Below are 12,670 nucleotides of genomic sequence, written 5' to 3'. Positions count from 1 at the left end.
CGGGGAAAGCTTAAAGGAAAATTGTGAGGAAAGTGTTTTTGTACAGAGAGTGGTGGCTGCCTGGAACACGCTGCTAGGGAAGGTGGTAGAAGGATTATTTGAGAGGCATTGAGTCAGACAAATGAATAGGCAGGGAATACAGGGATATAGATCGTGCAGATAGATTTGATTATTTTAGTTTGACGTAATAGCACAGTCATGTTTGCTTAAAGGGCATGTTGTGACAATGTATCTTTCTATTCTGTGTTCTGAAATGAGGGGCTGAGGCCTGCTTGAGCATTGATTAAAGGATTCTATTTTATCAAGTCCATTGAATTGAATTGAATTTCGGTTTATTGTCATTTAGAAACCACAACTGCAATGCAGTAAACAAATGAAACAACGTTCCTCCAGAATGATATCACAAAAGCACATGACAAAACAGACTACACCAGAAAATCCCCATAACGTTTGGCAATCCCCAAATCCAGAGTCTGGAGAGGCTGCTGTGTATTAATATCGCGCTACCATCTTAGTGTGTTCCCCGGAAAGGAGCTCCAAATCCACCAGACAAAACAAGACTACCCAGATACACCAAATCAGGAGACCAACTCTACCACCCAACAAACCAAAAACTAAAGCTACAAGAACTACACAAAACCACATAGTTACAACAGTGCAAACAATACCATAATTGATTTTTAAAAAAACAGACCATGAGCACAGTAAAAATAGTCCAAAGATGTTAAAAGACTATAAGACCACTGCCAGGAAATCCAAGGTTTTCATCTTTCTCCAAGGAAGTGCTTTCTTTAAATGTTCTATAAATCTACTCTCACTCCATCTCAGAGCAAGGATAGGATTCCATTTTTGGTAAATGTGTTATCACCAACCTTTTGAATCCAATTGATAGAGTATTTTACCAATTGGTATTTTAAGAGATATATAAAGGTGAAATTTTATAGCGAATTTATATGGTTGAAATATTGTGCAACAAATTTGTATGTTGTAGTATATTTTAAATCTATTTGTGGAACTTTTGATCTTTGGGAGGTTGGAATCTTTCAGGAGATTATTGAAAGTTATGGAATTTATTTTAGTCTCATAGAAACATCTTTTAAACATTTATTACTTGTGTAAACTCTCGTATGTAAATTATATATTTATTTTATCGTTGCTTAGAATGTTCAGATGTCAGAAGTTTTATGTAGGGTTTGCTGTACTCCCAAAAATGCCATATTAGTAGAAATCTTTGCTTATATGCCTGTGATAAATCTGTATGCATTTGTCATGGAGGTGAATGGAGAACACCGCTTCGTCACCACTCAGTGTAAATTCTTGGCCAATATTTATATGAATTTGACAGTTATTAGATTTTCTGTAGAGCCTCTACACTCATTCTTGATTCTGTGTTTATTCATTAAGATTAAAGGCAATCTTGCCTATTTATCCCCGTATTCAGTGCATCTCCAAAACTGCTTTATATCAGGATTATTAAGATTTGCCTTCCTCTGCTGTCAATTTAAGCTTTAAAACATTTTTTCATGCCTATGTTGGCTGGAGGAAAACTAGCTAGTTTAATTCTATTTTCCAAATCTTGGTGGATATCTTTGTGGGTTACAGTGTCAAGTGCCACCAAAATATTGTTCGAGTCTTCCATTGTGCCACTTTTTTTTTGTTAATTGGGTTCCAGGCCGTTCACAACTTGGATGATTTTTCCCCCTTTAACCTTTCTACCAATTAGTTTAAACCCATGACCCTAGTTGTTGACCTTCTCTGCTATGAGAAATCCACTCCATCTCAGCTCCTCAATTTTATGCACTTCATTTAAATCTCCCCTTTGCTTGCTTTCTTCCAAAGAATATAACCCCAGCCTCTACACTTTCCTCAGAGCTGCAATTCCACAGTCCTGAGATAACTATATCATTAATCTCATTTATATTGTTTTCTACTACTACTATATTCTTATTGTATGCAGTCATCTAAATAGAAAACAACATTCTACCCGTGATCTAATTAATTTATCAATTTCCCTCCTCTTCGACCAATAAAAGAAAAAAAGAAAAATGCAAGTAACCTTCATATCTTGTATTTTATTTATTCATTTGACCCGCTACACTTCTCAGTATCCTATCATTAATTGTACTTATTGGCTTTTTTTTATACTTCTGAAATCTATTTATCACTTATATTTTTTACTGATCAATCCACTGAAATATTTGGGTAGTCTACAGATTTCTTCTTGACCAGGAATCACACAATCTGTTTATCTCCTTTGTTAATCAGATAATTTCCCCATCTTGTTCATTTTGTTAATTCAATAAAATTATTTCAGTTCCAGGAAAGTTGTCAATGTTCCTTTCTGTGATTGCAAGTTTTCATTGTCTGAATTTCTTCACAGCATTTTAAGAGTAAATATTAATTCTCAGGTGGGAAGGTGTTATATCGTGTAAGCTGCCCATCTGCAGTAGGAGACCCAATCCATAATAACAGCTGGGCATGATTAACATTCTTTTGGTCAGCTGTATGTCCATAAATGTTGTCCAGAGGCGATCTGTGGACTCCAATGGTTGATTGGCCAAAGGTCACCATGGAAGAATTAGATAAGTCGCTACATCGGGTACGTGATTTATTTTTTAGGTTTGAAGGAGTGTGGATTCCATGACAGCAATGGCATGAACTTTGTTTCGCCAAAAGACACAGTCCTTCTGCTGAACATAGTTGACAGGATCTCGATTCAGTGATAGTCATATTTGCATATTTGAAATCTGATATAAGATGATGCTGATTTACTTGTCATTAAGTGGCTCCTGTAGTCAGCATGTGTCCAACCACACAAAAAAATGACTTTGGAGCAAAATAAAATGATATTTGCTTCTGCTGAGGTGGTCAGATAATTTCTCCATGATAGAAAAACCAAAAAACTGAAGTTAGTGGAAATCTGAAATAAAATCAGAAAATATTGGAAATGGATCTGGTCAGCCATTGGTGGCAAGAGGAACAGTTAATATTTCAAATTTATAATCTGAAAGTTTCCTCTTTTAACTTATTATATTTTAAGTTTTGAAGATAGAACATCTGTGAATGCACATGATAGTGCAAATTTACTTGGGCGATTCTACAGGGTTTTAACTGTATCAATAAATACTTTGGCCCAGAGTATGACTACAGACAAATAAAAAGAAGATCCTATAATTAAATTGTGATTTGTGCCATATTTGCTAATTTCAGCAAAGTAGTTTGAAGTAGGATGCACAAATAGTTCTGGGATCTCAAGAATATGGAAAAAATACTTCTAATTGCAATCCGACAAAACTCCAAGTAAAATCACGGGAAAAGATGGTGGAAAGGAAGTCCTGTGTTTAATTATGGTGGTCTGCATGGTTCACACTTTAAGCTCATACTTGAAAGATGGTCATTTGGCAGAATTTGTCATGAGAGGAGGGATAAAGAATAAATGGAAAACAATTGGAAATAATCAAAGTGGGAAAACCAGCAGAATTTTTATGTATGACTTAATTTTTCCCCATAATAACCAATTGCCTTACTACACACTCCAACTAATATTTGAATTCAGTTGTTATTTTAAATACATAGTGCAACTAAAACAGAAAATTATTTTACATCTTTGGGATTTCACAAAGCAGTTAACAGCCAGTGAAACATTTTCGAGGTGTCATCACTGCTGCACTAAGGAAATGCAGCAGCTAATTTGTGCATTACAAAGTCAAACAAAAATCAACTGGCCATCTGTTTAAGTTGTGGAAATGTTGGTTGTTCTAATTATCCAGATACAGCCTCTCTCATTGTTTTAAACCAAGAATAATAGAATACAAGTACATTTTAATAAATGCTATGCCAGATATTCAAAGTTTGAGGCAGCATTTTACAGTATATTTGAAATATTAGATCTGTGTTTCACTGTAGTGAAATCATGCTATGGAATAACAGTCAACTCACTTTCATAAAACCTAAAAATTTCTGAGGCAAATTTTTTCAAACGTAAGACAACTGAGGAAATATAGTTCAAATTTTAATTAAATGGGTGGCTGCCATTCTTTGTGTTCTGTGTAAAATGTGTGCCATTTAGGCTGGAAACAAGGAAATCATTTGCTGTCTTCTATTAAATAACATTTTAGTAATAATAAAATAATTTCTACAAATAGAAATCAACAACATTTTGGTGAAGCCAGTGCAGTACAATTTGTGTTTAAATTTTAGCAATTTTCTATGAATCCCAAAGCTTATAATACATGATTAAATTGTTTTTGGTAGAAATCTCCTGTGCTGTGTGCCATAGAAAGGTAAAAGGTATAGTTTCAAATGACAGGTCTATTCATTTTTGATAATGTATAATACATTAGAAATAAATTTCACTAGACATTCCACAGTGATATACTTGGACCAGATGGCCACTTTATTAGGTACCTCATGTAACTAATAAAGTGGCCACTGAATGTAGGTTCACCTTCTACTGCTGCTGTAACCAGTCTAATTCAAAGTTCGACATGTGCATTCAGAGACGCTGTTCTGCACACCAGTGTTGTAACACATAGTTATTTGAGTTACTGTCGCCTTCCTGTCAGCTTGAACCAGTCTGGTCTTCTCCTCTGACCTCTCTCATCAACAATTCGTTTTGCCTATTTTTTTGTTTATTGCACATTCTCTGTAAACTCTAGAGACTGTTGTGCATGAAAATCCCAGGAGATCAGCAGTTTCTGAGATGTTCAAACCATCCTTTCTGACACCATTAATCACTTAGATGACATTTCTCCCCCATTTTGTTGTTTGGTCTGAACACTAACAGGACCTCTTGACGATGTGTGCATGCTTTTATGCATTGACTTGTTGGCTATTTATATATTTGCATTATCGAGCAAGTGTACCTAATAAGTAGGCACTGAATAATAATTTTGTATTATCCTTTAGTATGGGTAAATCTACTGTGAAGGAATAATTCAATCAAAGAATTGTAAATAAATGTTAAGTCATTGTAAATAATATAACAAGTAATTGAAAATGAGACAAAAATCCTGAAATAATAGGTTGTTGATTAATCTATTTAATTTAATTTTGAAATAGTTATGTTTCTGGATTTTAGAATAGTGTAATCAAGTAGCCATAAGAAACCATAAATGTTCAGGGCAATCTTTCAAAAGGCCAGTTAGTCTTACATGGTCATATTGACGTCCTTTTCTGTGGAAAATTAAGTGAGTGGAAAGCTCAGACTATCTGTTAGACTTTGATTTAGGAAGTAGAATAAAAGGGTATTCTACAGAATCATCCTGCACAATATCTCATTCCCTCGTCATAATTCCACATTTCGTAATAAGCTTCCTATTTCTGTACACAATAATTATGTTGTAATCTTGGTCAGTCAGGATTGTGGTTAAATCTAAATTGAAAATTGCCTGAAATAATGGTGCAAAAAGATGGCTTTAATTACCCTAAGACATAATGTTTTAGTGTATTATTTCAGGTTCCAGCATGGAGTAATTGGGATTTTTAGCACCTGTTTTTTCCCCATCAAAATGCATAAAACATTGTGTTGTGCTTGTTTGTGTAGTGCATGTTAGCAAATGCGGAATGAGTGGAGTGCAGGCAATGGTTTTGCCATTTTTGCCTTCAACACTCCAATAAATGCCCACTCTGTATGGAAATAAATCCATATTAGTTGTTGCAGCACTCACACAATGATGGAAAAACTCAGCAGGTCAGGCAGCATATATGGAAAAGAGTATAGTCAATGTTTTGGGCCGAGACCCGAATTGCAAGGGTCTTGGTTTGCAGTGCTGACTGTACTTTTTTCCACAGATGCTGCCTGGCCTGCTGAGTTCCTCCAGCATTTTGTGTGTGTTGCTTGACTTTCCAGCATCTGCAGATTGTCTTCTTTGAGATTGGACATATTAGTATTTGATTGATTCTTAAGATTGTTAACGTTATCGCATATTCTGAATCACCACCTAGAACCTAACCCTTTAATTGCTTTGTTCGGTTTCTGGGGTGAGGCAGATTTACGTCTGAGTTTGACTAAGTGTCGAATATTACCTTTTGCCTCTCTCCTGGCTAGACGTTTAATCCTCCTTAGATGGAGAGATGTTGCCCCGCCCACGCATGCTCAATGGCTTAATGATATTATGGCCTGCTTAGACCTTGAAAAAATTCATTATTCAGTTCTTAATTCGGATTTAAAGTTCCATAAGATCTAGGGACCTTTTATTGAGTACTTTCATAACCTTCCTCTTGACTAAGGTTTTTTTTCGGTCCCTTGCTTTCAGCTCCATTTTTTTGTTGGTAGTAGGCATTTGTTATGACCCCAGCCCCCTCCTTTGTGAGAATCACAAGAGCCCTAGTCAAGGGGGGGGTCAAATGACCCAAGAGGGGGAGAGACGTGCTGAATAGACACAGGAAAATGGGAGAGAGAGGGAGACGTGCGGAAGACCACGTTCCCCCGGGAAGCAGAATAAAGTGACTCTGACTATTGTCTCATGAAGACCACGTATAAAGCCCTCGGGCAACGTGGGCTGGTTGAGAGAGAGATTGACACCGGCGATTCCGTGAGGAAGATAAAAGGTGGGCTGCCGAGGCGGGGCCACCGACGCACCAGAAGACACGCTAGAGATCCTGCGACAGCCGGTGGTGGGGTTCGTGTGCGTCTTTTCCTTGCCTGGGATTGGCGACCTCACCACGGAAGAACGGCTTAGCTACAGGGGAGGCCACAGATGAGAGTCCATTCCCCAACGAGACTTCCAAAGAACCGAACTCCTACAGGTTGGAAAACCTGTCGGGTAACTGTTTCATTCAATTCTCTCTCTCTCTCTTTCTAACAGAAGTGCACCAACGCGACACCACAACCGACGGCAGCTGGTGGAACTGCAGTGACCGCAAAAGACTTTTAGATATACAGCAAACAATATATATCTACATTACCCCTAGACAATGATAGAGCTTATTTCTGATTGATTATTACTATACCTGTGCTTTAGATGGAGTTGTGACGACGTATATGATCTGAATGTTTTGTATTAACCATACGTTTGTGCCCCTTTATAAATAAAAACGTTTGAAAATAGTAGCATCAGGCTTCAGCGGACCTATCTATCTTTGCTGATAAGTCACCCGGTTACTGGGGAACGTAACAAGTGGGTTGCTCGTCCCAGATTTGAAACCAAAGGGGAGGGTCAGTGAATCGGGCTGTAAGTCCAAACTTAAATCTGGTTACGCAGGTAGCCAGACAGGAAACCAGCAAAGATGGATGTGGGTGAATTTATGAGAAACCCGACTGTAGAGGCGCTAGGCAAGGCTACCAAATCAGACTTGGTAAATCTGGCAAAGGGGTTGGACCTCGCAGAGGTGAGGTCATCAATGAAAAAGCAGGAAGTGCGAAGGGTCATAAATCAGTATTACATTGGGAAGGAGGTGTTTGCAGCTGAGGATTTGGAAAATATCCCCGAAAAGAGATTAGCGAGTGGGGCAGATCAGTTAGAGTTGGAGAAAGTAAGGTTGGAACATGATCTTCAAGTAAAGCAGCTAGAAGCAGCTGCAAAGGAAAAGGCTGAGGAATGAGCTGAAAAGGAAAAGGAAAGGGAGCAGGTGTTCAAACTAAAGGAATTAGAGATGAAACGGGGTCATGAGCTCCAGCTAAAGCAGCTAGAAGCAGAAGCAGAAGAGAAAGAGAAACAAAGGAGCCATGAATTGGAGCTGGACAGGCGAAAGCAAGAGCGAAGAGCTCAAGGGCAAGAGAGAGAGGAGGGGTTTGATGTTAGTCGGGCGTTGAGGTTGGTCCCCCCCTTTGAGGAGACGGATGTTGATAGTTATTTCTTGCTTTTTGAGAAGGTGGCAGTGAATCAGAAGTGGCCCAGAGAGCAGTGGGTGGCGTTGTTACAAAGTGTGTTACGAGGGAAAGCACAGCGGGTATATGCCGCGCTGCCCCCAGAAGGGGAAGGGAATTATGACCAAGTAAAGGAGGCCATTCTCCGAGGTTACGAGTTAGTACCTGAAGCGTATAGACAAAAGTTCCGAAATTTAAGGAAAGGGTGGAATCAAACGTATACCGAGCTAGCCCATGAGAAGGGTCTTCTGTTGCTAAGTGTATTTACAGTTTTGGGGGTTTGATTGTTCTGATTTATATTCTCTATATTGTGTTGTGGTTGGTCTGGAGTTTTTTTTGTTGCGGGGCTTGGGGAGGATACTAAGTTTACATGTCTTCAATTTGGGTGCTTTCTCAATTATCTTTCTTTGTATTGTTATGAACCCCATAACTGGGTCACTTACCAGCAAAGATAGAGAGGTCCGTTGAAGTCTGATGGTACTATTTTTAAACGTTTTTATTTATAAAGGGGCACAAAAGTAAGGTTAATACAAACATTCAGATAATATACGTCGTCAATACTCAATCTAAAGCGCGGGTATAGTAATAATCAACAATAAGAAGTAGCTCTATCATTTTGTCTAGGGGTAAAAATATTGTCCGATGGAAATATCAAAGTCTCTCGAGTTCATGCAGGCTTTTTGCCTTTTGGGGACCGCTGGGTTTCACGTGTTGGAGAGAGAGAGATTTTTGGTGAGAAAAATAAACTTGCCAGCCTTTTGGACTCAAATCGTTGAATCGGGAACGTGGGTTCCCCGTTGTCAGTTCGAAGTCCTTTTCGATGTTATCAGCCACTCGCTCCTCAGGCTAGGGGAAATGAACCACACATGGCTTCCGAATAGCTTCCCGTTATCACGGGAGCGATGGTGTCTCCTTCTGGTGCATCGCTAGGGTACTGCCTCCTGGTAGCCCCTTTTATCTTGACTTGCAGAGTTGTAGATGTCAATCAAGGTGGGGTGATACAATCCCCACCCCACATTGCCCAAGGGTGTCCATGTAGCCCTGATAGCTGGCACGTAGTATAGAGTCGCAATCCACAAGGGTGTCTCCAAGAAACAATGGTCAAAATGCGTTGCATTGTCTCTCTGAGGATTCTCTCTCATTTCCTGGGTCCAAGACCCGAATTAATAGCGATCTTGCGATTCTCAGGAAGGAGGGGGCTGGGATCATAACAGTATCATATTATTATTGTATGTTTATTTTTGCACTGTATCAATGTTCATTTTGATCTGGGGTTTTTTTTATCTGTAGCTATGTAGAAAATGTAGAAAAAAACTAATTTAAAAAAAAGATTGTAATTAGTGTTCTTTTTATTGCTGCTTTTGGGAATGCTGTAATGGATGATTAAGGACAGTGTGAAGACTTCAAAGTTTCTACTTAACTGTAGGTGGTATGCATTCTACTGAAATCTGGCATAACTGGGAGACTGAGCAGAACTTAAAAACTTGCAGAGAAAATATCTTGGCAAATGTTTGTGTCTTAGTAAGTGTTATGATCCAGCAACAATGAATATATAATTGAGACAGGTTTTTTTTATAACAAATAAAACATTTTTTAAACACTGCTAAAAAAAGAACCCAAAAGTAAACAAACAACTAACTTAACCGGAAGTCGGCTGCGATACGGCAGCCCGAACAGTTCTTAAAGCGAGAAATGCAAACTCAGTTCTTTAAAGAAGTATTGAAAAAAAGTCCAAAATGATTTACAGTCAGTTAGGAGAGACTTTCCTTGAAGTAATAAATTCTCTTTCGTGACGTTACTGCTGATCCCAACCGAAGTATGCTTTGCTGAGGGATTTACGATTGAAGGAAATAAAATGGCTTAAGGGCACTGACCTTTCCTTGGCAAAACTCTGCATCCAACTCTTTATGCTTTCAGAAATGCAGGAGCTATCTTGGACACAAGTTACTAATTCCTTGTACGAAGATTAAATAAGGTCAAACCTGCTTTACAGCCGACAACACCAACTTTCCTCGATTCTTCGGCTTCCTGAACTTCAATAAATCTTCACTTTCTGACTGGACTTTAACTGGCAGTGATTTTCAGAACTGCTGGCCCAATGATTCTTACAGTAGAAATTAAATCTCCACTTTTAAAACGAAACTGCGTCATAAAATCAAATACGCAGCAGAACGGAATCACTGACGACTTAAGTCACGAAAACTCATCTGTGTCACAGGGAGGGGTTCTCCTTTTATACCCTGTTGGAAAAAAAACTATCACATGCCCTCTCACTGGCGGGAAAATCACGTCACTCCACCATCACAAGACCATTACATCATGCCCAGCAGAGCCTCAATTACATCATGGTCATGTGACAGTCACAGGATACTCACAGGTACATAACAGTAAGCCATTAAGGAAACAATCTTCCTATTTAAACTTCCACAAGGGGAAATTGAGTCAGATAACTGCATTTCAATAAATGGAAAGTAAAGCTGTGTAAGTGACATTGTTGGCTACCAAGGACCTATAGTGTGTCAGAAGCCAAGTATACACATGAAGTCATTTGTAAACTGTTGCAATTTGTTTTGCATTGTTCTGTAAGAGATATCAGTGCAGAGAAACTCTTGCCCATATGGGAAGCCTTTGAGAAGCAAGAAAATGAACAGGTGAAGAAAAAGGAAGAACAATTGCAGTTTGCTGAGGACTGTATCATCTTGGCTGATAACAGTCCAGGTATGCTGTGGACATGTAACACCAAAGGCACTTGAAGTGGGAGGGAAGATATTTGTTTTTTGTTCTGTAGGTCTATTTCAAGCTCCAGAAGCGAGTCACTATCTGTCCATATAACATATTGACTTTCTTGTGATGCAGAAAGCTTCTGACTGGATGTGTTATTTTTTTCAGCTAAAAACATGTTAGATTTTTCAGCTACGGAGGAGGATTCTACTTCTGAAGTATTTAGCTAGTGTTTGTTCTCATGGCATTTATCTGACCACTTGAAGGTCCTAACCATTCTCCCTTATTTACAGGTTCGTTAACTACAAATGGGTTCTTTGGGCACCATTACTGTTGTTGACATCCGGCAGTTATCTGCTGTCACTTCAATATATCTATGGATTGCTCTTGGTCCTTTACAGAAATATGACAACTTTCCTACTTTGGGACTTGTCCATTCAAGGCCATCAATATAATGTCTGCGAATCATGCTACTTGTAGTATTCACCGATCTTTTCCGTGATCGGAATCAGTTGTGAAATTATTGATTATTCCTGTTCATTTGAACAGCCAATTAACAGAAGTGTATCTGCAGCAGAAGATAGATAAATACTTTATTCATCCCCATGGGGAAATTCAACATTTTTTCCAATGTCCCATACACTTATTGTAGCAAAACTAATTACATACAATACTTAACTCAGTATAAATATGATATGCATCTAAAATCACCCTCTCAAAAAGCATTAATAAATAGCTTTTAAAAAGTTCTTAAATAGTTTACTAAAATACATTGAATGGTAACTTAAGCTCAGTCCTAACCCCGGCACTTTAACATATCTTACCCCTGGCGGTTGAATTGTAAAGCCGAATGGCATTGGGGAGTAATGATCTCTTCATCCTATCTGAGGAGCATTGCATCGATAGCAACCTGCCGCTGAAGCTGATTCTCTGTCTCTGGATGGTGCTATGCAGAGGATGTTGAGGGTTTTCCATGATTGACCGCAGCCTAGTCAGCGCCCTTCGCTCTGCTACCGATGTTATACTCTCCAGTTCTATGCCCACGACAGAGCCCGCCTTCCTTACCAGCTTATTAAGACGTGAGGCGTCCCTCTTCTTAATGCTGCCTCCCCAACACGCCACCACAAAGAAGAGGGCGCTCTCCACAACTGACCTATAGAACATCTTCAGCATCTCACTACAAACATTGAATGACGCCAACCTTCTAAGGAAGTACAGTCAACTCTGTTAATAGACTATATTTAAAATGAGCAGCAACACCAAATCAGCTTTCAGCCTACATTGCGACTGATAGATCAGAAGTGCTTGTCTATTATCCATCACAGTTCTAACTTACCTTTTTTAGACTCTATCAAACTTAGATCCTTCAGAACCATACTGATTATGAAACTTTAATTTTGATAGGTGGTGAGAGCCATTTGGCAATATGAATGACAAAAAGCAGTAATATACTCTACTGTTTTATTTTAAAATTAATTTCACTATTTCCCTTTTTTGAACAGAGGCAGAAGCTACTAAAAGAGATTGAAGACCGAAAGCTTCCATATTTAACACCTGAAGATGTGGAATTTGAGCAGCTGGTATGCTAACATACTTGATTATCATAAACAACGCTTGCAAAATTTCCACCATTTTTCAATAGCTATTACCACACAGAATGAGTTTATGATGTTAAAAACCACCCTTTTAAGTTCACATTCAATAAATCTTGAATGGCAAGTCAGGTAGAGTTTATTGTCATGTTTGGTGAAAAATGAAAATGAAAAATGAAAAACAGGCACAATGAAAAACTGCAGTGTCACAACATAGGTACAGACAACACACAATATTAATTATACATAACTTTTATGCAAGCTAGGCAAGTGAAGAGTGAGGAACAAAGTCTGTGCAAAACACAGCCTTAGTGGAAAAGACACAGATTCTTCCATTGTAGAGCAAGTGTTCCACTGCTGAGTTAGGGTTAGAGATACACAGCTAGGTTCAACAACCTGATTTTTGTAGAGAAGTAGCTATTCTTGAACCTGGTGCCACTGGACTTGCCCTCTGTACCTCTTGCCTAATTGTAACAGTGAGAAATGGGCATAACTTGGATGTGGTGATCCTTAATGATGTCACCTTTTTGAGATACACCTCCTGTAT

At 38.6% G+C, this 12,670-nt stretch overlaps 1 protein-coding gene across 6 annotated transcripts in view; it reads left to right on the top strand.

The window, feature by feature from the left end:
• The window catches only part of fto (FTO alpha-ketoglutarate dependent dioxygenase), a 352,522-nt gene that overhangs the window by 50,740 nt on the left and 289,112 nt on the right, over positions 1-12,670 (top strand). For all 6 annotated transcript variants that reach the window (XR_012101891.1, XM_073069994.1, XM_073069993.1 and 3 more), the window contains one exon: positions 12,034-12,111. Coding sequence is in view for 5 of the 6 variants with exons in the window: in XM_073069994.1 (XP_072926095.1) it covers positions 12,034-12,111 (78 nt within the window). In the remaining variant the exon portion in view is untranslated. The remainder of the gene's footprint in view (positions 1-12,033; positions 12,112-12,670) is intronic.

Source organism: Hemitrygon akajei, chromosome 17 (assembly GCF_048418815.1).
Source record: "Hemitrygon akajei chromosome 17, sHemAka1.3, whole genome shotgun sequence".
Classification (NCBI taxonomy): Eukaryota; Metazoa; Chordata; class Chondrichthyes; order Myliobatiformes; family Dasyatidae; genus Hemitrygon; species Hemitrygon akajei.
The sequence above is the reverse complement of the archived record's forward strand: the minus strand, read 5'-3'. Positions and strand labels throughout refer to the sequence as shown.